At 38.6% G+C, this 27,030-nt stretch overlaps 2 protein-coding genes across 2 annotated transcripts; both read right to left on the bottom strand.

Annotated features, from left to right (window-relative positions):
* Positions 1-3,038: 3,038 nt before the first annotated feature.
* On the bottom strand, positions 3,039-4,085 carry LOC121999570 (protocadherin-15-like). The gene has a single exon (XM_042554231.1). It carries the CDS (start codon positions 4,083-4,085, stop codon positions 3,039-3,041), a length of 1,047 nt encoding a protein of 348 aa, XP_042410165.1.
* A 9,274-nt stretch (positions 4,086-13,359) lies between these two features.
* LOC121999569 (zinc finger protein AZF2-like) lies at positions 13,360-14,403 on the bottom strand. The gene has a single exon (XM_042554230.1). It carries the CDS (start codon positions 14,401-14,403, stop codon positions 13,360-13,362), a length of 1,044 nt encoding a protein of 347 aa, XP_042410164.1.
* Positions 14,404-27,030: the final 12,627 nt, after the last annotated feature.

Genomic DNA, 27,030 nt, shown 5'->3' with positions numbered 1-27,030 from the left:
CTCAACTTAGAGCTCCGAAATGGTTCTAAGTTGGATTGACGCCTAAGCTCCCTTCCTGGGAATGTGTTCTTACAGTCACTCCCCTCCAGTGACTTACCTTAATTTACTGTCAGACGTCCGGTCAGCCCTTCGACCCGTCTGGATTTCGTGCCAGCTATCAGGTCAGCCTGTCGACCTAGCTGGACTTCGTGTCAGACATTCGGTCAGCCCGTGGACCTGTCTGGACTTCGTGTCAGCTATCCGGTCGGCCTGTTGACCTAGTCAGGCTTTGTGCCAGACATCCGGTCTGCCCGTTGACCTATCTAGGCTTCTCCTGCACACTTGGTCAAAGCGTTAGATCACAATGAAACTAATTTAATCTACTTTATCATTCATCAAAACCTGAGTTATATCGTTAGTGCTAATCGCACCAACAATCTTGATTGTATCAACATTATTAGTCTCCAATATAACTCATTCATTATCAAATGATATATATTGGAGGGCTTTTTTCTATGCGAACAACCGATTGAAGGAGAATAGTTCAGCCCACCTTTTGTTGTTCTTATCCTTTGAGGGGACCAAAGCTAAGGGACACCCCTTCTTGTTGGTGCAATCACATCTAGGGGTTTGATGGTTTAGTTTGAACAATATGTTTAAGAAAATTTGGTTAAGGGTGACCAAATAACTTGATCAAAGTTTATAAAGTTGAGTGTAGAGTCTAAGCAAGTTAAGATTGACTTGAAGTTTGAAAATGAGCGAGAAGTCCAAGTAGGATCAGATACTTGGCAATTGATTGAAAGTCCTAGTAGGACTAGGCGAAGGAAAGTCTTGGTTGGAAACTAGCTAGTAAAAAGTCATAGCGGAGCTAGGTAGTGAAAGTCCTAGTTGAAAATCAGACAATGGAAGTCCTAACAGGGCTAGAAAGTGGATGACCTAGTTAGAAACTAGGTAATAGAAGTCCTAGTAGGGCAAGACAGTGGAAGATCTAGTTGGGAATTAGGTAAATCTACTTGGAAACTAAGTTATGACCAAGATGGGTCAGCTGGGAGTTGAACACTTGGCAAAGATAGAGCAAGTGAACCTAGTATGTTAGGTAAAGAAAGTACTATGATTTGCATATTTTGTTTATTGTTTGCATATTTGTTTTGCAGGAAATAGCAACTGGACGAAGGCTCGATTGGGACCAGTTAGGAACTAGTCCAAGTCATCGGACTCATGATCCAGTCGACCAAAAGTCTGATCGACTAGAAGTCAATGTGATCAAGTTCGGATGAGTCGTCCTTCAGATAAGTTTTGGTTGAGCTTCAGGTAACTGAAGGGTGTTCTGGTAGAGTGGCAAGTCAAAACTTAGCTTAAAGAGGATTGAGTTTGTAGTTGAGTCAGTATAGGTCTAGTCGACCAAAGGGAGGTCCTATCGATCAAAGAAGTGTCAATCAAGCTGTATTAAAGGGAAGTCAAGGCAACCTCTCCAAACAACTACAACTACAACAATCACATATCTCATTCTTAGTTCTTGAAAGTGCTCCAAAGTTTTACTCATGTTGTCTAGGAAACACCAAAAAGAGTGTCGTGACATTTAAGCCTTTAGACCGAAAAAATTTGAGTTTGTTTTTTATTTACACGCTTGTTCTTTATATTACTATTACTTTATATTTGTGATTGCTTTACTGAAACTATAAAAAGTTTCTCCGCCTCTGGAAAGTGTCCAAAAAGGAGAAAGAAATTAATGGACTCATGCTGAGTGCATACCTTGGATGTATATTATTCCACCGTGTTTTTAACAAATTTGATATAAAAGCATGAAGAAATTTTAGTTATGTTATTTACCCACTCTAGCGTTGAATAAGATCTTACACTCCTTCCTTTGACCATGTGCTACCACTAACTGCCCTCCTACTACGGAAGTTATGTGTGAAGTCCCACTAATTTGTGCTATCTCCAAGCTTCTCTTATCTTGCGACATGAGACACTCCAACCATTGATATTTCACCATTGCCCTGAGCTATATGTTGAAAAACTATTAGAATACTTGTTATCCTCATCGGAGTGATGCCCCTTACCTACCATCAAAAGCCAACTCCAAAGGATCCTTGTTCATATAGTGTCAAATCCATCAGGAAGATCTCCCCTTCTCCGTGTGAGAAAATCTCACCCAAAGGAGGGATATCCCATAGCACCGTGGAGGTGCGGTTGAAAAAAGACCATCACCCTCTTGATTTGAATCCGATGAATAATAGGAGAACTCTTGCCGTAGAAATCATTGGGTTGGATTGTCATTGCTCTATTCTTAGAGAAAAGGGAGAATTTCTCTCTCTCAATGTTACATGTCTAAAAGGAGGAGATCAATCCTTAGCATGCGAAGAAGAGTTCCTTGAATCGTCTGAGTAGTCATTTATTGACATTTTGATAGAATAAAATGCAACAATAAAGTAAAAAAAAAAAAAAGAGTTTTACTACAAAAGCTAGAACTTCTCGATTAGGATGGAGGATGTTTTGAGTAGATAGAGTTCTTAGTTTATTAGATTTAGTCCTAGTTCAACTTGAACAATTGATCAAGTTGAGAATTAAAGATTCAATTTAATTCACTGTGTCTCAATGAAATTATATTTTAAAATATATATTTTATTAAATTCACCGAAGATCTTTTCACATAATAAATTACAGTCTTCTAATAAAATTAATTTTAAATAGTTAATTAATAGAAAAGAAAGTTTCCTCTTATTGTAATTTTAAATCATTCTCCATTCACCCTTTAATTAATGTCATTGTTATTTAAAATTGATTAAATAAGATGGCATCCGTTAGATTAATAACTATGTTAATGATGATAACAAAATTTGAACACCTTAAAAATATATCCATAAAAAATATACTTCATTACTTTCTAAAATAATTGCATAATTCTTCAACAAACAGTTATCTCCAAATTGACCACAAATATCAAAGAAAATTTAATCTCATTACAACAATCACATATCAGAGACCTTTTCTTTAACTTGCATTTTTTTTTTTTAAAAAAAAAATGTTTAATCAAACTAATCAGATTAATTAATGTCTTAAAAGAAAGTAAAGAAGCGAGGAGGGTGAGACGTGGCCACTGCCGCCGGATGAGAGCTCACCGCTTCCTCTTCCTTAGCCCATTCTGCTTCCGGCATCGCTGGCTGGTTGAGGTCAATTCTCAAGCCCTTCGCCGTCGAGCACTCAGTCAGCGAAGACGATGGCCCCGCCATAAGCCTGTTCTCGGCTGTGGCTTGCTGTTTATTGCCCTCGTAGTGAGCCCTCATGTGCCCGCCTAGCGCTTGCCCCGTCGCGAACGACTTGGAGCACAAAGAGCAAGTGTGAGGCTTGTTTTGGTCTGCTGCTCCGGTGACGACGGCCGCTGACTCGGCGGCCCTGTTTTCGGCAGGGAGCTTCCGGTGGCTGGTTTTGTGGCCCCCCAAGGCCTGGTAGGAAGAGAACACCTTACCGCACTCGGAACATACATAACGCGCCTGGCTGTGCTGTGTCGGAGCCAGAGATACAAACGGAGACGGTCGTTGGATCGGCGGCTGCGGCGGAAGCAGTGGAGGTCGATAACATTGTAGTGGCATCGGGCACAAAACCAGAGACGGCGTTTGCGCTGGCAGAGACGGAGGAAGAGGAGGTAAGTATCTGTCCGCCGGAGGAGGTGGCGAAAACGGTTGGTTCTGTTGCGGCAGAAGAGGATGTAAGTCTCTCTCCGCCGGAGGAGGCGGTGGAAGTGGCTTGTCCTGCTGCGACAGCGACGGCAGTGAAATTGGAGACAACTCTTGCTGCTGTTTTGGTGGAGACGGGGATGGCGACGGAAGCGACTGGCTCCGTTTCTCCACCTCCGGTGGCGAAAGCGGCTGACTCAGTTGCTCCACCTCCGGCGGTGAAAGCGGGGACCTTTCTTCCTCTGCCGGAGTCATCTCGTCATCGTGAATGGGCGGAGCCCTTGATAATTCCAGGAGCGCGAGGATACACTCCTCCTCGTCTTCGGTAAGCGAAGAATCCGACAGAGGCGATGGGTGGCGACGCTCTGTTCGCCTGCGCTTAGGCACCTTGAAGACGGACGGCATAGAATGGTAATCGCCGGTCGCCATTGCTCTATTTCTTGTTGTGGAAGAGGAGCAAAGACAGTAGATGAGAAGAGTTCGAGTGTGGAGATTTTAGATGTGCTATATTTATAGGGACAAGTTGAGAATTAGAAAGAGAGTGAAAACAGAAACGGAGTGGGATTCCGTGTAATCAGGAACTGCAAACGAATTAATCAACTGGATGTTGTTTTGTTAAAGAATCAATCAAATCAAATAATTCATTATTTTTTTCCTTAACAACGCTCAAGTCAAATTACTCCATGTATCTTTTTTTTCCCGTCACTTATATTCAAATTTATTTTAGGAAATAATTTTATAAATGTACAAAATTTTGATTAGAGTATATAAGGAGAAATTTAAAGGTGCACTAGTTATAGTTTTCATTATTTTAATTTTATCCAAATCACTAGTATTTAATGGTAATCTTTATATTACTAATAATGATTAAAATAATTTTGACAAAGTTAATATGAAATAATTTAATATAAAATATATAGCAATTTTAATATATTAAATTAAAAAATATGATGTTGATTTACTTTAATAATGATTTATAGAGACACTTGCCACATGCATATCTTACAATGATTTAAAATAAAACTATTTTTTAAAAATTAAAAGATTCGGATTTAACACTCTCACATATATAACAACATGTTCAGAATATTATACAGATAATAACAGAAAATAAAAATAAATATTTTAATATTATATATATATATATATATATATATATATATATATATATATATATATATATATATATATAGAACCAAATTATTTAAAAAATAATTTTTATACACACAAACCGAGCACTCTTTCTCGGCAACTTCATACTCTTTCTCGGCAACTTCATACACATCGCCATGTTTCCGTTGCAAGCCCGACTACTCTTTCTTCTCATTTGTTCCGGCATTCCTCTTGTTCTTCACTCTGATTTATGCTCTCTCTCGGACTGTGCAACGCACACCAGCCGATCCATTTACATGTCTATGGTGAAACTCGCTTCCGCCCAAGAAAGTCGCAGCTGCATCCACGGACACTGGGACTACTTCAACACCGGCTTCTATCTCCGTCCTTCTTGTCGGTGGTTTCCTCGCCTAGTTCTCCACTCTCACTGTCACAACTAAATCTGGCCTCTCTGTCCTCCTTCTTGCCCTCCTCCTCCTCCTCGTGGTTATCGTTGACAACCTCATGGCCTGCCTCGCTAGTTGCAACCGCTGCTTCCCATTGTGTGAGTTCTCCATTCCCTTGATCAACATCGCCAGCACCACGTCGGTCTTCGTCGGCATCTTACTCCAAATCTAGGTCCTCACCGTCGACATCTTACTCCAAATCTAGGTCCTCACCGCGCACATCGTCACTTGTTTGTGATTTTTCTGATGAGGAACTATTTCTAATCAAAGTTGGCGTGAAACGACATATATGGAGATAGCACACAACTAGAGGCTCCAAGAACATGCTGTAGCGGCATTGATTCGTGGGGCCAATCTTCTGGCTCATTGGTTCCATCTACAATATTTGGCAACTGATCTACGAAATGGCAAATGCCCATGTTCAGATCCTGAATAAGTGCGTTCAACTTCCTCTGTTAATGGGAAGCATGCTATTCTTGGTCGCCGGAGTTCTCAACGATCATGGTGTGTCTGGTTCAATCCATTTAATGGTGATCAGTTGTCTATCACCTATCGCAAACCTACTTTTCCTTATCCTATTTCCTTGTGGGCAGGGGCATGCTCGGATTTGGCTGTGCTTATCCGGTAGTGCACCGAGTAACTAGATGACTGTCAAGGGTGAGTAGTATACTAAGTGACTAGAAGTCCAAGAAAGTCAATGCTGACTAGATGCTTGGCAAGAGAAAAAGCTTTGGAGGAGGTAATCGTAGGTAAAGAGAAGTCTTGGAGGAGTGAACTCTAAGCAAAAGGAAAATCCTGGGAGGAGATAACCCTAGGTAATGAGAAGTCTTGAATGAGTAAACTCTAAGCAAAGGAAAATCCTAGAGGGATGTAACCTTAGGTAATGAGAAGTCTTGAAGGAGTAAAATTTAAGCAAGGAAAAATTCTAAGGGGTGGTAACCCTCAGTAATGAGAAGTCTTGGAGGAATGAACTCTAAGTAAGAAAAACCTTAGGAGGTGGTAACTCTAAGTAATGATGAGTATTCGAGAAGTGAACTCAAAATAAATGTGGTCGAAGTATTGTTTTACCAACACTATTTTGCATTATTATTATTATTGCTATTGTGTTAATTTAGTATTGTAGAAAAAGTCTTGGTGGATCAGATCGATCAGATACTGAGTAGAAAAAGTGCAAACAGGTTTGGAGGACTAAATGTATGGCGGGTAAGTAGAGATAAACTTCTGGAGTGGAGAGGTGAGGTCATATCCTAGTCAAGACAAATCATAAGCAATGATCAGACTGAAAAAACCAATGGAGCTTTTTAAGTTGAGACCAGATGTTATCTAATTCTATTTTGTAGGACTACTATTATTATTCTATTTGTGATAATTCTCTTTTGCAGAAAATAGGTGTAGTGTTCAACACCCAAACAGGTTAAACTTCATGCATAATTAGAATAATTATGGTTAGGTTCGTCTACTTGTTTCCAATTAGGAGTTAGCAATTTTCTTGTTGTTGCAAATCGTTGAATAAGTTGCATAATAGGATTAGGAGGAAGTTAGTTTACTCACTTCATTAGGGAGTATAATTATGTTATCTCTTTTCTATCATATTAGCCTGTTACACATGTAGACAAGTAGAGATTAGTTAATTTTCATGTTGCTCTTGATTGTGTGCACGAATTTTATATTTTGGTTATTTTAGGAGCATGTATATTTGTGTTCATATGGTTAATGTTTATGCTATACATACTCATGCTATGTTGATGCATAAGTTTATACTTAAGCTTATGTTATGAATTGCATGCTTATGTTTAGATCTATGATTATGCCCATGTTTAAGTAGTGATCAAGCTATGATCCGAGCAAGCTCGGGGAGCTCACCAAGTCCTACGTTATGAAGTGTGACCGATGACCCCAACCTAGGAGCTCACCAAAACCTATATGATGGAGTGTGACTGGTGACCACAGCCCGAGAGCTCACCAAATCCTATGTGGTGGAGTGTGACCGATGATCCTAGCCTGAGAACTCACCAAATCCTATGTGATTGAGTGTGACAGGAGACCCTAGTCTGGGATCTCACCAAATCTTACTAAATAGAGTGTGACCAGTGATCTTAGCTCGGGAGCTCATCAAACCTATGTGGTTTATGACATGTTATTCTGCTTCCATGACACTACGTTTATGATTATGCTTGTGTTCAAGTTATGTTCATCATAGGTTCATATATGCTTATGTTTATGCTCGTCCCTAGTATGTATATTTATGTCTATGCTTATATATATGTTTATGATTAGATTTATTCTCATGCTTAAGCTTATTTACTCGCTTATGCTTAGGTTATGCTCGCATGCTTCTGTCGACGCCTATGCTTATATTCATGCCTATGATATGCAGTAGTCAAGTTCTAAGTTACCTAGTATGTGTATCCATTAGTACACCAGATTATAGGTGCTAACTATTGCATTATATAGTTGTGAACATGTTGACTCCGTAGACTCACCATTTGTTTTATTCCAGGAGATGAGACATGTGAGACAGGAGGCATCGACTAGTGAGTAGGCTCGGGCATTGGCGACACAACCCGAAGACCTTTTTTAGTTTATATTTCCACATAATCTAGCAGTTTATATGTTTGCAAATAAATTCTAAAATTTATGTCAAGAATGTAGTATTTCCCTTCATGTCAACGGTGTGAATTTAAGTTTAAAAACTATAGATGTTAGGAAATTAGGTTGACTGAGGGGATCAATTAACCGATCCAAGTAGATAAGCACAACCGATCTGTATCACTATAAGAATGGAAACTTTGATTTTGTCGAATGATAAGCATGATCAATTGACCAATCAAATATGTAAAGGAAAGATAATCAGATTAGATCATGAAGGAAATGCTAAGGTTTTGTCAACTAATAAGGAGGAACAATCAATGGATCAAAGATGGAAAGTGAAGATCAGATTGAATTATGTATCGAAGGAAAGTCTCTGGGGGTTTTGTCATTTGATAAGGTTTTTTAGTCAACTGAACATTATTGTTAGGATCCTTCGTACGGAAGCTAGAGAGGGGGGGGTGTTAATAGCCGACCCCAAATCGTCGTTTCTTTCTACAAAATGTGTTAGCACAGCGGAAAATAAACACAGAAACGAAAGGGAAAGAAGACAAACCTCAAACAAACCGATGTAACGAGGTTCGGAGATAAACTCCTACTCCTCGGCGTGTCCGTAAGGTGGACGAAGTTTATCAATCCATCGGTGGATGAGTCCCCGGAGAACCGGCTAATAAATGCTCCTTGTGGGTGGAGAAATCTCGCCACAATACTTGTAACAACAAGAAAGGAGTACAAGGAAAGCAAGAAGCAAATACAAACAACAATATGAATGCAACACTCGCTTGCCTTCTCTGTCGATCGGAGGCGATGAAGCAGCAACTTCACAACCCAAACGCAGCAGCTGATCGACGACTGGAAGCTCACGCGAAGCTTCGGAAGCGAGCTCAACAAAGCTCAGAACCTCATAGCACAGAAGCAGAAGCTTCAATCCAAGGAAGAAGAAGAAGAATAATAAGAAGAAGTAGGAGGCTCGCAACAGCAGCCCTCCTTTTATAACCTGCGAAGAAAACGAAGAAACACAGAAGAAATCTAGTCGTTGCGTCGCAACGGCTAGTGCCTGGATCGGTCTGTGGACAGCCCATGTGATCAGTCCACGGACCGATCCATTCCTAGCCTTCGCTTCTGTTCCGTCTTTGATCGGTCCATGGACCGATGAAACCTCCTGATCGGTCCACGATCTCTGCAAACTCTGATCGGTCCGTAGACCGATCAGCTTCTTCTCCCAACTCTGCGCCTCGATGTTGTGCGATCGGTCTCCGCACGATCGAGTAACCCATGATATCGATGATTACCGATCGGCCCGTGACCGATCGCTATCGATGTATGATCGGTCCCGCATCGATCCAAACTCCCACCCTCGTGCTTCTACACCAACATCCGGTCAACATTGACCTGTTGGTTCATCATTCCTAGCATCTGGTCACTCCCTTGACCTGCTAGAATTCTCCACCAAGTGTTCGGTCAATCCCTTTGACCCACTTGGGCTTTCCTCTTCGTGCCAAGTATCCGATCACTCCCTTGATCTACTTGGACTTCCCAACACCAGATGTCCTATCACCCTTGATCCATCTGGATTTTTCCTTGCCCGGCTTCACTCACCAGGACTTTCACCTAGCTTCACTTACTAGGGTTTTTACCTGGCTTCACTCACCAGGATTTCCAATCTGTCTGGCTTCACTCACCAGGACTTCCAAACTGCCTGACTTCACTCACCAGGACTTTCCCGAATACCTGGCTTCACTCACCAGGACTTCCACTTTCACCTAGCTTCACTCGCTAGGATTTTCACCTGGCTTCACTCACCAGGACTTTCCACATCCGGTCCAGAGAACGAGCTACCGAGCCCTCTCTAACCACAGTCCGGAGAATGAGCTACCGAGCCCTCTCCGTCTTCCCATGTGCCAAGCTTCCATACTTGGACTTCTCCGTGCCAAGTCTCCATACTTGGACTTTCTCCCGTGCCAAGCTCCCTGCTTGGACTTTTCCGAGTCAGGTCAACTCACCTCGGGTCAACCAGGTCAACCTTGACCACGAGTTGCACCCACAATCTCCCAAGCTTGTATCCTTGTCAAACATCAAGATACAACTTTTCTGTTCACGTCAAACATCGTCATAACTCATCAAACATCAAAACATAACTCGAGTCAAGTCATCTCGAGTCTGGTCAACCAGGTCAACCTTGACCTAAGGTTGCACCAACAATTATAATTTATGGGATCGATCAGATCAGGTCTGAGCAAATAAAAAAACATAGAGTTTAGTCGACGGTTAGGTTCCATTGACTGAAAATTTTTCATTCGATCGAATAATTTTGTCTAAACCTATAAAAGAAGTCTCAGGGTCCTAGGCTCAACATCCATTCCTTCATCACTCCATCTCGCTACTACTGTTGTTCACGCAAGTCTTACTCCTACTATGCAAACAGGCTCTTCAACAATCGTGCTTACATTCGATGTTAAGTTGTTGGTATATTTTCTTTACTTATATTTACATCTAAGAAGATTGTAGTGTTGTTATTATCTTCTTATTTCATTGTACGAGTTTGCTTTTTATCTGAAAGTTTTCTATAGAGAAGAGCTATAATTGATTTCCCACTTGAAAGCGATCAAGGATTGCTAGTTTGGGAGCAATAGTCATTGGACTATGAACCAAGTAAAATCGATTGTGTCGTTATAATTTTCACTTTATTATTCCACTATTCAACTTTGTTTCGGTTTTATGAAATAATAAGAAAAGATAAGTTTTTAAATGATCAAGGCTCACCCCCTCCCCCTCTTAACTCTTTCGATCCTACAGAAGCCGACCAACAAAGCATCCTACTAGACAATTGCCCATAGTCATCTTGATTGTATCAACATTATTAGTCTCGAATATAACTCATTCATTATCAAATGATATATATTGGAGGGCTTTTTCCTTTGCGAACAACCGATTGAAGGAGAATAGTTCAACCCACCTTTTGTTGTTCTTATCCTTTGAGGGGACCAAAGCTAAGGGGCACCCCTTCTTGTTGGTGCAATCACATCTAGGGGTTTAATGGTTTAGTTTGACCAATGTGTTTAAGAAAATTTAGTTAAGGGTGACCAAATAACTTGATCAAAGTTTATAAAGTTGAGTGTAGAGTCTAAGCAAGTCAAGATTGACTTGAAGTTTGAAAATGAATGAGAAGTCTAAGTAGGATCAGATACTTGGCAATTGACTGAAGTCCTAGTGGGACTAGGAAAAGGGAAGTCATGGTTTGGAACCAGCCAGTAAAAAGTTATAGCGGAGCTAGGTGGTAAAAGTCCTAATTGAAAATCAGACAGTAGAAGTCCTAGTAGGGCTAGGCAGTGAAAGACCTAGTTAGAAACTAGGTAATAGAAATCCTAGTAGGGCTAGACAGTGGAAGATCTAGTTGGGAACTAGGTAAATCTAGTTGGAAACTAAGTTAAGTCCAAGATGGGTCAGTTGGGAGTTGAACACTTGGCAAAGATAGAGCAAGTGAACCTAGTAGGTTAGTTAAACAAAGTACTATGATTTGCATATTTTGTTTGTTGTTTGCATATTTGTTTTACAGGAAATAACAATTGGACGAAGGCTCAAGCGGGACCAGCTAGGAACTAGTCCAAGTCACCGGACTCATGATCCAGTCGACCAAAAGTCCGATCGACTAGAAGTCAATGTGATCAAGTTCGGATGAGTCGGTCCTCAGATAAATTTTGGTTGAGCTTCAGGTAACTGAAGGGTGTTATGGTTGAGTGGGAAGTCAAAACTAGCTTAAAGAGGATTAAGTTTGTAGTTGAGTCAGCATAGGTCTAGTTGACTGAAGGGAGGTCCTGTCGATCAAAGAAGTGTCAATCAAGTTGTATAAAAGGGGAGTTAAGGCAACCTCTCCAAACAACTACAACAATCACATATCTCATTCTTAGTTCTCGAAAGTGCTCCAAAGCTTTACTCGTGTTGTCCAGGAAGCACCAAAAAGAGTGTCGTGACATTCAAGCCTTTGGACTGGAAAATTTTGAGTTTGTTTTTTTATTTACACGCTTGTTCTTTATATTACTATTACTATTACTTTGTATTTGTGATTGCTTTACTGAAACTGTAAAAAGTTTCTCTGCCTTTGGAAAGCGTTCGAAAAGGAGAAAGAAATTAATGGACTCATGCTAAGTGCATACCTTTTTTTTTTTATGCCGATTGCATACCTTGGATGTAATAACCCTTGGAAATTATGAACCAAATAAATTCTAGTGTTCTTTATCTTTCTATTTATTTATTTATTATTCCACTGTGTTTTAAACAAATTTGATATAAAAGAATGAAGAAATTTTAGTTACGTTATTCACCCCCTCTAGTGCTGAAAAAGATCTTACACTCCTCCCTTTGACCATGTGCTACCACCAACTGCCCTCCTACTACCGAAGTAATGTGTGAAGTCCCACTAATTTGTGCTATCTCCAGGATTCTTTTATCTTGCGATTGAGACCCTCCAACCATTGATATTTCACCATTGCCCTGAGCAATATGTTGAAAAACTATTGGAACACTTGTTGTCCTCACTGGAGTGGACATCATGGCACGGTTCCCCACTGTTCACTGCCCCTTACCTACCATCAGAAACCAACTCCAAAGGATCCTTGCTCATATAATGTCAAATCCAACAGGAAGCTCTCCCCTTCTCCGTGTAAGAAAATCTCACCCAAAGGAGGGGTATCCCCTAGCGCCGTCAAGGTGCGGCTGAAAGAAGACCATCACCCTCTTGATTTGAATCCGATGAGTAGGAGAACTCTTGCCGTCGAAATCATTGGGTTGGATTGTTATTGCTCTATTCTTAGAGAGAAGGGAGAATCTCTCTCTCTAAATGTTGTAGGTCTAAAAGGAGGAGATCAACCCTTAGCATACAAAGAGGAGTTCCTTGAATCGACTGAGTAGTCATTTATTGACATTTTGATGGAATAAAATGCAACAATAAAGTAAAAAAAAAAAAGAGTTTTACTAAAAAGTTAGAACTTCTCGATTAGGATGGAGGAGGTATTCGTTCTGAGTAAATAGAGTTCTTAGTTTATTGGATTTAGTCTAGTTCAACTAGGACAACTAATTAAGTTGAGAATTAACGATTCAATTTAATTCACTGTGTCTCATTTTAAAATTATATTTTAAAACATATATTTTACTAAATTCATTGAAGATCTTTTCACATATTAAATTACAGTCTTCTTATAAAATTAATTTTAAATAGTTAATTAATAGAAAAGAAAGTTTCCTCTTATTGTAATTTTAAATCATTCTCCATTCACCCTTTAACTAACAGCATTGTTATTTAAAATTTATAACTAAGTTAATGATGATAACAAAATTTGAGCACCTTAAAAATATATCCATCAAAATTATACTTCATTACTTTCCTAAACAATTGCATAATTCTTCAACAAACAGATATCTCCAAATTGACCACAAATATCAAAGAAAATTTAATCTCTTTACAACAATCGAATAACAGAGACCTTTTCTTTAACTTGCATTTTTTTTCTTCCCTTTTTAAAAAATGTTTAATCAAACTAATCAGATTAATTAATGTCTTAAAAGAAAGTAAAGAATCGAGGAGGGCGAGAGATGGCCACCGCCGCCGGATGAGAGCTTACCGCTTCCTCTTCCATAGCCCATTCTGCTTCCGGCATCGCTGGTTGGTTGAGGTCAATTCTCAAGCCCTTCGCCGTCGAGCACTCAGTCAGCGTAGATGATGGTCCCGCCATCGGCCTGTTCTCGGCTGTGGCTTGCCGTTTATTGCCCTCGTAGTGAGCCCTCATGTGCCCGCCTAGCGCTTGCCCCGTTGCGAACGACTTGGAGCACAAAGAGCAAGTGTGAGGCTTGTTTTGGTCTGCTGCTCCGGTGACGACGGCCGCTGACTCGGCGGCTCTGTTTTCGGCAGGGAGCTTCCGGTGGCTGGTTTTGTGGCCCCCCAAGGCCTGGTAGGAAGAGAACACCTTACCGCACTCGGAACATACATAACGCACCTGGCTGTGCTGTGTCGGCGCCATAGATAACGGAGACGGCCGTTGGATCGGCGGCTGCGGCAGAAGCAGTGGAGGTCGATAAAATTGTAGTGGCATCGGGCACAATACCAGAGACAGCGTTTGCGTTGGCAGAGGCGGAGGAAGAGGAGGTAAGTCTCTGTCCGCCGGAGGAGGTGGCGAAAACGGTTGGTTCTGTTGCGGCAGAAGAGGATGTAAGTCTCTCTCCGCCGGAGGAGGCGGTGGAAGTGGCTTGTCCTGCTGCGACAGCGACGGCAGTGAAATTGGAGACAACTCTTGCTGCTGTTTTGGTGGAGACAGGGATGGCGACGGAAGCGACTGACTCCGTTTCTCCACCTCCGGCGGCGAAAGCGGCTGGCTCAGTTGCTCCACCTCCGGCGGTGAAAGCGGGGACCTTTCTTCCTCTGCCGGAGTCATCTCGTCATCGTGAATGCGCGGAGCCCTTGATAATTCCAGGAGCGCGAGGATACACTCCTCCTCGTCTTCGGTGAGCCAAGAATCCGACAGAGGCGATGGGGGGCGACGCTCTGTTCGCCTGCGCTTAGGCACCTTGAAGACGAACGGCAGAGAATGGTAATCGCCGGTCGCCATTGCTCTGTTTCTTGTCGTGGAAGAGGAGAAACAGAGCAAACGAATTAGTAAGAAAGTGGATTAAGGAGATTTTAGTTGTGTTATATTTATAGGACCAGTGGAGAATTAGTAAGAAAGTGAAAACAAAAACGGAGTGGGATTCCGTATAATTAGGAACTGCAAACAAATTAATCAACTGGATGTTGTTTTGTTAACGAATCATTCAAATCAAATAATTCATTATTTTTTTCCTTAATAGCGCTCAAGTCAAATTACTCCATGTATATTTTTTTCGTCACTTATATTCAAATTTATTTTAGGAAATAATTTTATAAATCTACAAAATTTTGATCAGAGTATATAAGGCTAAATTAAAGGTGCACTAGTTATAGTTTTCATTATTTTAATTTGATCCAAATCACTAGTATAGCAACGGTAATCTTTATATTACTAATAATGATCTAATTAAAATAATGTTGACAAAGATAATATAAAATATTTTAATATAAAATATATAGTAATTTTAATAAATTAAATTAAAAAAATATTAAGTTGATTTCCTGTTACTTTAATATGCTATAATATGATTTAAAGAGACACTTGCCACATGCATTATTTATGATGATTTAAAATAGAACTATTTTTTTTTTAAAAAATAAAAGATTCAGATTTAACACTCTCACAGATATAATAACATGTTCAGAATATTATACAAATAATAACATAAAATAAAAAAAATAAGATTATATATATATATATATATATATATATATATATATATATATATATATATATATATATATATATATATATATATATATAAAAGATAATATTTTAATATTTTTTTTAAAAAAAAGAGAATGGTGAAACTCGCTTTTGCTCGGGAAAGCCACAGCTGCATCCGTGGCTTCTATCTCCTCTACACATTCCTTCTTGCAAGTGGTTTGCTTGCCCAGTTCTCTACTCACACTGTCACTGCTAAGTCCGACCTCTCTGTCCTCCTGCTCACCCTCGTCGTCCTCCTCCTCATGGTTAATGCTTACAACCTCATGGCTTGCCTCGCTAGTTGTAACCGCTGCTTCCCGTTGTGTGAGTTCTCCATTCCCTTGATCAACATCGTCGGCACCACGTCGATCTTCGTCGACATCTTACTCCTCCAAATCCAGGTCCTCAACACGCACATCGTCAACAGTTTGTGATATTTCTGATGCGAACTGAAACGACATAGATGGAGAAAAGACACAGCCACAGGCTCCAAGAACATGCTATTATATTCCCGACGACATTCATCATTCGAAGCCCCTTCCATAGGAACAACGATTCTAGTTTCAGAAATCTCGGTGTAGTCAACTGACAGTTTTAGATCGTGCAAGCTTGTCAGAGGGTTTCTTCGGTGTGGTGAGCGATTCTAGATTTGAGCTTGGAGTTGAAGATTTTTTCTCGGCACCAGTTGAAGTGTTCTCTACGGTTCCTTGTGTGATGGCAAGGAGAAGAGGATTTGAACTATGATTTAGGTGTAGGGATGTTTAGATTTCTTTCTACATTTGATTTTTTTTAGTTTAAGGAATTTTGTTTATTCAGTTTTAATTTTGCAATTTACAGTTTCCTAGCTTCAATTCTGCATTCAGTTCTTCACGAATTCTGTTCTACCAAGCAACATTCGTTGGAAAATTGATTTGGTGACCATTAGAGATAAGACGACTATTTCGCGAGTAGACCATCATAAATCAATTTATCAAGTTAATGAGAAATTAATATTTAATGAAGGGTTGCTCCGGTATGATCGGACAAAAATTTGATTCGCATATGAGTTAGATTCATGGATGAATGCTAACTCGAGTATATGGAACCATTAAGGGGTATGAAATTATAATTAATTTCATTGATTAATTTATTGATTGATTAAAAGATTAATCATTATGATATTAATTAATAGATTAAGTAAATAGTTAATCATATTAATCAATTAAATTAATCATAATGAAAATGTTTAAGTGAAAATGTATAAGGGAAAAGACACATCCCATATCCTTTCACCTCTTGGAAGAAACTTTTCACCTCTTGGGAGTAACCCTTCATCCCTGTAAAATAAACCTCATTCCTTTTCTTCAAAATACTCAATTCTCAAGTTGTGAATTCTCCTCTTGGGTTCTCTTCTCTCTCCCCTCTCTTAAGAGTTTCAAGGCTTTAAAAGTTCGACAGGGTTTAAACTTTGGAGTGCTCATATTTGGAGACGCAAGCTGTTGTATCTTGGGAGACGATTGCCAATAAACTGTAAGCACCTGGCGGGGTAATATCATCGTAAGGAAAGAAGGCTTAGCCTTCACCTCGACCTTAATACTCTTATCCTTAGGGATAAGTTTACCCAAATGGGTTGTGTCGATATCCAAAGGGATAACTCGATGAACGACAAGATTAGGTCAGTAGCGATAATACCAAAAAGGGTATGTCTCTTACCCGAAGGGGTACTTTGATAACTGAAAGGGGTTGTCGAGAGTATAAATGGGACAAGATCCACATCGTCATACCAAGCTCCACCAGTTAGAGTCATCGACTCATCGTCGAGATAACTAATCGGGCCCAACTGTTGGATCTCAACACCGAAGATCTATATATCCATATTTTTCTTAAAAGAAAAATATCCAACAATCCTAAGATGATATTGGCGATTATAGCGACCATGGGTCCCACTTCTACTGGAGAAAAATTGAAGAAATTCTCCGTAATTGTCTTCAAGCGATAACAGTAAAAGACACTATATTACTTGAAGAAAATGTATCTATTAAGGTTACTATCAAAAGATGTCCTAGCACATCTAAAAGTGAATCTCAAACAATAGGAAAATTACTCGCAAGGAAGAATAGAATTTTCCTATGTGAGAACCATGCCTTAAAAGGATGGACAACAAAATTATACTATGGGTATAATGTAACAGTAATGCTCAAGGCTTTGTGGGGGTCATTTGCCTAAAGTCACAAAGTTGAGGATAGTGAGTTTAAACTATCCAAGAAGAGGGCTAATGAAAGTCTTCAGATAGAAGATCAAGCCCACTTAGAAAAAAGCTAGACTTGAGTCTAACTCAATAAGACCTATATTGAGGTCAAAATAGATGAGTTAGAAGGATTGCATTACATGTGTTGCAAGTGACTAAGAATTACGTCATGTGTCTTACGAAGAATAAATGCAATCATAGTCAGAATTCTAATAAAACGACTACAACTATGGCTTCATAAGATTGGAAGACCAAGAGATATATACTTCCTGAGTTGAGTATATCTCGAAGAGTAATACAATCTTGGTCAGCACTCCAATTAAACAGCCACAGCTTTGGTTCGATAAGATTGGAAGACCAAGGGACGTATACTTCATGAGTTGAGTATCTCTCGAACAGTAATACAATCTTGGTTAGCACTCTAATCAAACGACCATAGTTTTGGCTCGATAAGATTAGAAGACCAAGGGAAGTATACTTCTTGAGTCAAGTATCTCTCAAAAAGTAATACAATCCTGGTCAGCACTCCAATTAGACGACCGCAACTTTGGCTCGATAAGATTGGAAGACCAAGGGAAGTATACTTCTTGAGTCGAGTATCTCTCGAAAAGTAATACAATCCTGGTCAGCACTCCAATCAGACGACTGCAACTTTGACTCGATAAGATTGGAAGACCAAGGGATGTATACTTCTTGAGTTGAGTGTCTCTCAGAGAGTAGTACAATCCTGGTCAACACTCCAATTAGACGATCATAGCTCTAGCTAAGTGAAATTGGAAGACCAAATGAGGTATACTTTCTAGATTGAGCACTTTTTTTTACAAGTGTAATTGTGATCATCATCCTGATTAGACAACTACAGTTTTAACTCGGTGAAATCAGAAAATTGGAGTTATAGAGACTTGCTTTTAAGCAAGATTGAGGCCTTTGAAATATTTTATAAACACTAGAAATGTGGTTGGAAAAATCAACTAAGCAAGATTATCCATGATGATTGAGGGAAAGAATGCAGGATATTGCTCACGAAATGTTTCTTAAGGAAGAGCAACATTCCAATAATTGACTATATCACATTCACCTCAATTCAACAATGGTGGCTTAAACATTAAGGAGATGATAAAATCTATGTTGATAAGTTTTGAGTTTATCCTAAAAATTGTGGGGAAAATTGTCCTCTCGGTAAAGCACAAGCGCCAGTGAGATAGAAATGAAAAATCTCTATAGAGCATTGAAAGGTCACAAACCTTCTAATATGGGGGTTAACCACTGTGCCAATATATATGATACATTATGGTATCTAAGAAATTATAAGAAGGACACTAGTGTAAAATGGTAAGTTTTAAAATGACTTAATATCATTAAAGCAGTAGATCTCTAGTGGTAAAATCTCCATTAATATAGAGAATTGTGCAGATCTGCTAGGTCTACCAAGAGATCAATTATACTATATATCTAAGGGAATGAGTCTAAAACACATCATTTGAATCGAGTAGTGGTAACCCAACCATGTTGATTGGATATCCCAAGATCATGGTTCAAAAGGGACAACTAAGCTATAAAATTTGAGGCACCTAGGAGTAATTACTCCAACGCATTCTTGGAGACAAAAGGTGCAACCTGTGAAATGAGTAAAAGATGAACAAAAGTTTTTAATGATTCTTATATTATACTGCAAAGGGTATAATAGGGTATTGTAGGATACTCTTAATAAGAAATTACCTATATAAGTGTGAAGATGGGTCGCTTCAATGAAACACTTATAAATCCCAAGCTTTGTCCATGGCCAAAATGGGCACGATATAGAACTAGTAAAAGCCTAGGGGCTATTGTGTGGATATGATTATCTTGGTTTACACCAATGACTGAAAAATTCAAGACATAGTTCATTGGGTAGCCAAGTAAATCTGATCGTATTCTACTAAAGAAGGTTCAAAACCACAAGCTACCTTTCCTGATGCAATAGTCTTCCGATGAAACTCTTGTTTGAGATTTGAAACTTATCCATAATTTCCATTCATGTAGGGGCTTGTTGGGAAATTGGTTTGGTGACAATTAGAGATAAGACGACTATTTCACGAGTAAACCATCGTAAACTAATTTTTCGAGTGAATAAGAAATTAATGTTTAATGAAGGGTTGCTCAGGTATGATCGGATGAAAATTTGATTCGCATACGAGTTGGATTCATGGATGAATGCTAACTCGAGTATGTGGAACCATTGAGGGGTATGAAATTATAATTAATTTCATTGATTAATTTATTGATTGATTAAAAGATTAATCATTGTGATATTAATTAATTGATTAATTAATATTTATAATAGATTAAGTAAATAGTTAATCATATTAATCAATTAAATTAATCATAATGAAAAAGTTTAAGGGAAAAGACACATCTCATCTCATGTCCTTTCACCTCTTGGAAGAAACCTTTCACCTCTTGGAAGAAACTTTTCACCTCTTCGGAGTAACCCTTCATCCCTATAAAACAAACCTCATTCCTTCCACTCAAAACACTCAATTCTCAAGTTGTGAATTCTCCTCTTGAGGCTCTTCTCTTTCAAAGTCTTAAGAGTTTTAAGGCTTTGAAAGTTCGACAAGGCTCAAAATTTGGAGTGCTCCTATTTCGAAATGCAAGTCATTGTATCTTGGAAGACAATTGCCAATAATCCGTAAGCACCTGGATGGGGCAATATCGTCTTAAGGAAAGAAGACTTAGCCTTCACCTCGACCTTAATACTCTTATCCTTAGGGATAAGTTTACTCAAAGGGGTTGTGTTGATATCCAAAGGGATAACTCGACGACCGACAAGATTAGGTTAATAGCAACGATATCAAGAAGCGTATCTCTCTTACCTGAAGGGGGTACTTCGATAACCGAAAGAGAATGTCGAGAGCATAAATGGGACAAGGTTCACATCGCCATACCAAGCTCCACCGGTTAGAGTCATCGACTCATCGTCGAGATGACTAATCGGGCCCCACTATTGGATCTCAACACTAAAGATCCATATACCCATATTTTTCTTAAAAGAAAAATATCCAACAACATTCATTTTCTGCCAATTTTAGTTTTGAAATTCTATTCTTCAAATTCTATTTTCGATTAATCATCTAGGGTTTTGTTGGTCAATTAGATGAGTAGTTTAATAGGCTAAGCATTCCTTAGTTTTGTCTAACTAGAATTAGTGGTAAGGGTTAAGTTGCATTTGATTCATAGCTTAGTTTCAATTAGGATTTCTGAACTTTCTGATTTCTGCAATTGTTTCTTTTCTTAGTTTAGAATTTAGTTACATTTGATTAGTGAATTCAAGTTTAGCATAGCTCATGTAATTTAGTTTTTGTTACTTAAGTTGCCAATAGTCTAATTCCATGAATGATTAGTCAAGCTAGTTGTCAACTATTATTTTGCTTAGCTAATTTCTAGTTTAGGTTTATTTTGCTTAGCTAATTTCTAGTTTAGGTTTAATATCTGCATTCGAACAGATTTTATTTCATTGCAATAGATTTTGTTAGTTTGCCATTCAAAAACCCCCATTTTCAAATAGAAAGCCCAAAAGGAGTTTTAAATATAAGGCAAACATATACTACTAGTTTTCCTTGAGAGATTCGACTTGGGACCTGACCTACATAATGTCTTTTGTGAGCTGAGGGTTTTTAATACCAAATCAATTTGAAATTCATTCATGACACTTAGTTTTGGGCTAATCAACTATAAATAGAGAACCGAGCTATAGGAGCTAAACACCAATATCCTTGTGCTTTCTTGTTTAATTTATAACCTTATTCTTGTATGAGCTAAAGGTACCTTGAAGGCGTATTGTTTTCTTACCAGCTGAATTGTTGTTCTCCTCATTGTTAGACTTATCTCTATTCACCCCTCTAGCTATAACACTTCATCACCATTTGAACCATATAACACCAGAAATAAGAGTAATTGTCAAATCATTTATGCAACTTGCTATTCGACTGTGATAGGGAATTAGCTCTTGGCCACTTGCATTAATGGCTAGTAGTCATCCATGATTTACCTCCTCCGTGTTGGCTTAGAGACGGATTGGCGGGGACCTTGGGGACGAGCAAATTGTCTTTTACCACATGATAGGGAACTAACTATATATAAACTGTGTAATGGGTTGAGACCTCTCAATCCTTCTTATACTCTCAACATTGATGAAAAATGGAAAATCGCATCTAGTGCTCCACAGCCAATAACTATTTTCTTTCAAACAAGTCACTCGGTGTCCCACAACTCCTACATGCTACCCAAGACATCTCCTAGACTCTGTAATGTTTCATTGTTAGGAAATTAAATTGATGATCTTGATTGTCATTATTTAAAACAAGTCTGAAAATCATCTAAAAGAATATATTATAAAATAAGTTTTGTTTAACTCTTGGACTATCTCTAGGCTTATTGCATCCAGTGTGTAGCTGAACTTAACAATCAACCACACCGTATCGAAGGTAATATCTATGCTTGTATTTTTTTTTTCAACTAATTGGAATTATCGTGGATAGTGTCTAAATAGAGTTTGATTTGATTTCAACAAAAGTGTCTTGTTGTCAGGTGTAAGCAATGTCTATGAACAGCTTTAATGTTGATATACACTTATGTGCCAATTCTCACGTTGGAATCCTTGATGACTCCATCTCCACTAATTGTTATTTTCAAAATAAACAGATAAAGTCGGCTTCCGTGAAGTTGGCAATGAAGTACTTGAAGAAAGTCTCCACTGAGCTGGAGGTTATATCTGGCAACCTTGAAGAAGAAGAGGTCATGCTACAAGGTGTTCGATTTGCTTTCAGAGCACACCAGGTCCATGCGGAACCATGCAGCTAGCTGTCTTTATTTTTGCGAACAAATATAAACCTGAAGTCGAAATGTTTGGCTTTCGATCATATCCAATTTGCTGGAGGCTTCGACATCGAAACAATGAGAACTTTCCAGGAGCTCAAGGACAAAGCTCACATTCCACACGGCCAAAATCACAGGCAGCAGAAGCTTCACGCAGGTCTACATGTGGCAAGATTTGCAGGCAAGCAACCAATTCTGTGAACTAGGATGATAGCATTTGGTCGGTAACGTTTGAGAAGTCAAGCTCTAAATGTTTCGTATTAAATTGTAGATTGACAAAACATTCTAAATTTGGCATGATTTACCTGTCATGTATTATGTTTACAAGAGGACGAGGAAGAGAGAAAAAATATATTAAAACAACAACGATTAGATGACTTAACAATATTAGTCATTAGTGCATCAGTTAACTAAGGGTGGAATCTATTTGATTGATCGATGTTAATTTAGTAGAACGAATCAAGACGTGTTGGAGGCTTATTAAATGGAAAGAGAGGAGTTATATAAAGCTAGCATTCATTGCCTATATCTCTGATCATTTAAGCTCCATTGTTATACTCTCTCATTCTCTAAGCTTGAATCGTAACACTTTGCAATAGGTTTTTTAACTTTTGAAAAAAGTTCAAGGAGAAAAAGCTAATGATGCTTTAGAGAGTGATCTATCATCTATCAAAGAATCATAAACTATGGAATATAAATGAAAATTCTTAATCATATACATGGACGTTGTGAATTATAGAAAGAGTCATTATTCACTCCCTTAGCACATTTTCATTTAATTTACTCTCCTAGCACATGAACTATTTGTGCACATCTGTCCTACTTCGAATTTATCTAGTAGGCGATTCAGGAGAAAAGATCGTACACTTTCAAGATTAGTTGAGTTGGAGCTTTATATTGCTCAAGCTCTTGATCAAGCATATAACTAATGAACAACTTGACTCACTGAAGTTATTGAATCAATGAAACAAGCTTTCGTCGGGCGCCTTTGAACTCAAAGGCACTTGGTTTATTCAGTCCTACAAACAGCTTATGAAGCAGTTCTTCGTTTCCCATACTTTGACCAATTCTTCATTTCCCATAACTTAGACCATGCCGTTCTAGATTTTCATTAGTGAGTCAAAGATTACAAATTAATATTATTTAATATCCCTTCTTCATTTGTAATCTTGAGTTGTTTGAATCGTTAAACTTATCAATTGTGATGACTTTTGTCGTGATGTCGGGCTGATCATCAGTCTTGATAAACTTCTTACATATTCCTCCTTGATTAATTAAATATCAAATGAAGTGATATTACAGTTCAATATGTTTGGATCGAAGATTGGACTCTTTTATAATCAGAAGTTTTTTTGATAATCTTGCTCAATCACTATCTGTGTACCTAATAAGTTTACAATTGTTTTCTGTATTTAACTCAATACCATAACTCTTTGTACCTTTAAGGTATCTTAAGCTTCATTTAGCCGATGTCAAATGAATTTTGCTCGGTTCATTTAAGAATCTAGAAAGCAAACTTACTACATGTATGATATCTGACCTTGTATTCAGATAGAACAAGAAACTAATTAATTTTCTATAGAGAGTGATGTCAACTTTTTCACTATCATCATTAATTTGAAAATTTTCATTTAACATCATAGTAGTAGAGACCGAAGCATTGACTCATTAAATTTTTTAAGAAGATCTGTGATATACCTTTCTTGAGATAGAAAAACGATTCACGGTTATTTGCTTGACTTGAATTCTAAGAAAATATTTCATTAGCCCCAAGTCTATCATTTTAAAATCTTTTATCATTTTATTTTTAAATTCTTCCACCATAACTTTATTGGTCCCAAAGTATATGAGATCATCAACATATAGGCATATGACCAAGAAATCATTTTCAACTGTCTTCACCTAGAAAGATGATTCACTTGCACTTCAATCAAATCCATTTTCAATGAAATAATTATTGATTTTACTATTCCATACTCCGAGTGCTTGTCTTAACTCATAAAATATCTTTTTAAGTCAAAACACCTCGTCTTCTTTATCTTTCATCTCAAAACCATCAAGTTGTTCAACATATATTTTCTATTGAATTTCTCCATTTTCTCAAAACACGTCCGGTCGGCCGAGCTACCGAACGAATAAGGTTGCATGCCCGTCCGAGCCTGCAACCGAGTGACTCGCTCATTCGGCCCAGCATGGTTTTCACCCCCGGACGCCAAGGACGCCAAGCGGCCTTCCCGTGCGACCTAAGTAACGGACAAGAGAGAAGAGGACAAAACGGATAGCTAGCAATATCTTTCTCGAGACATGCGTAGCCGACAGACAGCATGATCGATGACCGAACCGGACAGAAGATCGCACGGTGGAAGTTTCCACTGTTATATCAGAGATATGCTCGGACGATTGTGGTATGACGTCAGACGTACTTTTTCGACACGTCATTTTGAGGTATGCTTGGGGAAGCGTGCACGTCTCGGTGCGCGTTCATTCACCTCCCCAGGTCCGATATAAGGACCCCTAGACTTCGATGGAGGTATGCGATATTCTTCACTGTAGCTACAGTCTCGTTACTCTGTTTCCGCTTCTTCTCCCCATTGCCTGACTTGAGCATCGAGGGCCGTCGCCAAGAACCCCTTCCCGGCTCGGCTTTGCTGCAGGTTCGCCGGAGGCCATGTCATCTTGGAGGTCATCCGAAGACAGGATAAAGCGCCACGTCCCCTGTAACGACCCAACTTTCCCTATTTCAAGTTCTAAATGTCCTTGAAAATATTTGGAAATGTTTTTAAAATATTCTAGAGATTTTTAGAAATTTTAGAGTATTTTTATGCAATTTTTGAAGGTCGTTTGATATTTTTACTAAACGAAGGAAGTTTTGACAAAAAATGTCCAAGCCGAGGTTTGAACCAGCGACCTTTGACTCGGTCAAAACCCGACTGACCAAGTGTGCTGGCAGTCGTTGCTAGTAAATTAGGAAGTGAAATATATTTAAGCAGTAGTTAAGAAATCGGAAATAAATTGGAATAAAAAGGCACGGCTAAGGGTTCGAAACCGTGATCAAGGGTTTTGGCGAAAACGTAGTCAACCAAGTGTGTCGGCGGGCGGTGTTAATTAAGGAAAGAGTGAATAATATTTAAGGTATAGTAATTAATAAAAAACCCTAGTTGTAAGAAAAGGGTTTAGGTTTTTCCCGAACCCTAATCCCGTTTCTCTGCTCTTCTCGTGCGACGCCGACTCGGGCGACGAAGAGGACAACCCAGGGCACGTCTCCGGCGGCCGGCCAAGGCTCGATCCGAAGGGTTTCTTCGCCGGATTGAGATCCTCTCGTCAAGAGGGGACGGTAGACACGAGGAAGGGGTCGAAATCTGCAAGCAACCGAAACCCTAGAAGCGTTTGAGCCCTCTTCTTCGGTGGTGAGTCCAAGAACAGGAAGGGTAAGTTGCTTACTCACCTGCAGTAAGGGTAGCTCTTGAATTCGTGTTTCCTCTGGTTGTTTTTTTTTATACATGCCGCAAGGAGAGTGTTCTAGGGTTTAGCTGCCGTGAATCACATAAAGAAGATAGAAGGGTTTTTGTTTGGATTAGATTTCGGACTCTGCTTACTTTTGTTTTTCGAATTTCTGTGAATATTGTTGGATGGGTTTGCTACCGTGAAGTTCAAAGAAGGATATGAATGCAGTTTTTATTGGTTGCTGTAAAGATTGGGGGTTTTGTGTTCTTGCTGCTGTGAATTTCATTAAAGAATGAAAGGGGAATTGTTAGGTTTGATTTGTAGTTGTCCTCTGCTATTAGTTTCTTTATACATGAGGTTTTGATCTTACCGTATGGATTATAGTATCCCTGCTATAGGTTTTTCTGTTAAACCTGGACAAGAACAGTCATAAGGTGCATAGTAGTTCTAGATCTTTTGTTGGGTTATTTAATGAGCATGTACAACTTTTATTTGTTATTAGTGAGCATGATTAGTTCTCTTTACCATTAGAATGACATGAACAACATGTGTTTAAGTGGTTCATTTTATGTTAGCTTTGCATATTTTAGTTCGTATGCAATTAATTGGACAAGAACAACCCTTAATCTAATTACAAAGTGATAGTTTCTTTGTTGTTTAATAAATAGGATCAGCCCTGTTTCAATAGCATTGCAAATTTAGCCCCTTCGTTATTTTGTAAGCATGATATTCTGTTGGGTATGTGCAGCATTGATTTCGTTATTCCTAGGTTTCTTTTGCTATTAGATATACCTGAGCAGACTTTCTAGTTTCCTATTTGCTATTGGAATTACATGAGAAGTTTTCCTTGTTTTTGCTATTAGACTTTATTCATGCATTGTAGTTGTAGAATTGAATAAGCATTTTATTGAGCTTAAGTGCAGATTTTTAATTAGTGTAGAATGTTGATTTTGTTTTCCCTTGCTTTAAGATGTGCATGAACAGATTATAGCATATACATATATATACATAGCATTTAATTTAGACTTTTCTTACTATAATGAGTAGTTATAAGTGAGAAAAGACCAAGGTCTTGATAGAATCCCTAAATTTTAAGTATTGGGATCAGCAGCACATCAAGTGCTCAAAGAAATGCCAAGGCATTTTATTATAAGAACATAAAAAGAAAATAAGAAAAGACCAAGGTCTTGATAGAATCCCTAAATTTTAAGTATTGGGATCAGCAGCACATCAAGTGCTCAAAGAAATGCCAAGGCATTTTATTATAAGAACATAAAAAGAAAATAAGTATTTTATTTTAAAGAAAGGCTAGTACCCGACTTCCAAGGTTGTTGTTAAACAAATCCAGGTGACCA

This window comes from Zingiber officinale, chromosome 7A, assembly GCF_018446385.1.
Source record: "Zingiber officinale cultivar Zhangliang chromosome 7A, Zo_v1.1, whole genome shotgun sequence".
NCBI lineage: Eukaryota > Viridiplantae > Streptophyta > Magnoliopsida > Zingiberales > Zingiberaceae > Zingiber > Zingiber officinale.
The sequence above is the reverse complement of the archived record's forward strand: the minus strand, read 5'-3'. Positions and strand labels throughout refer to the sequence as shown.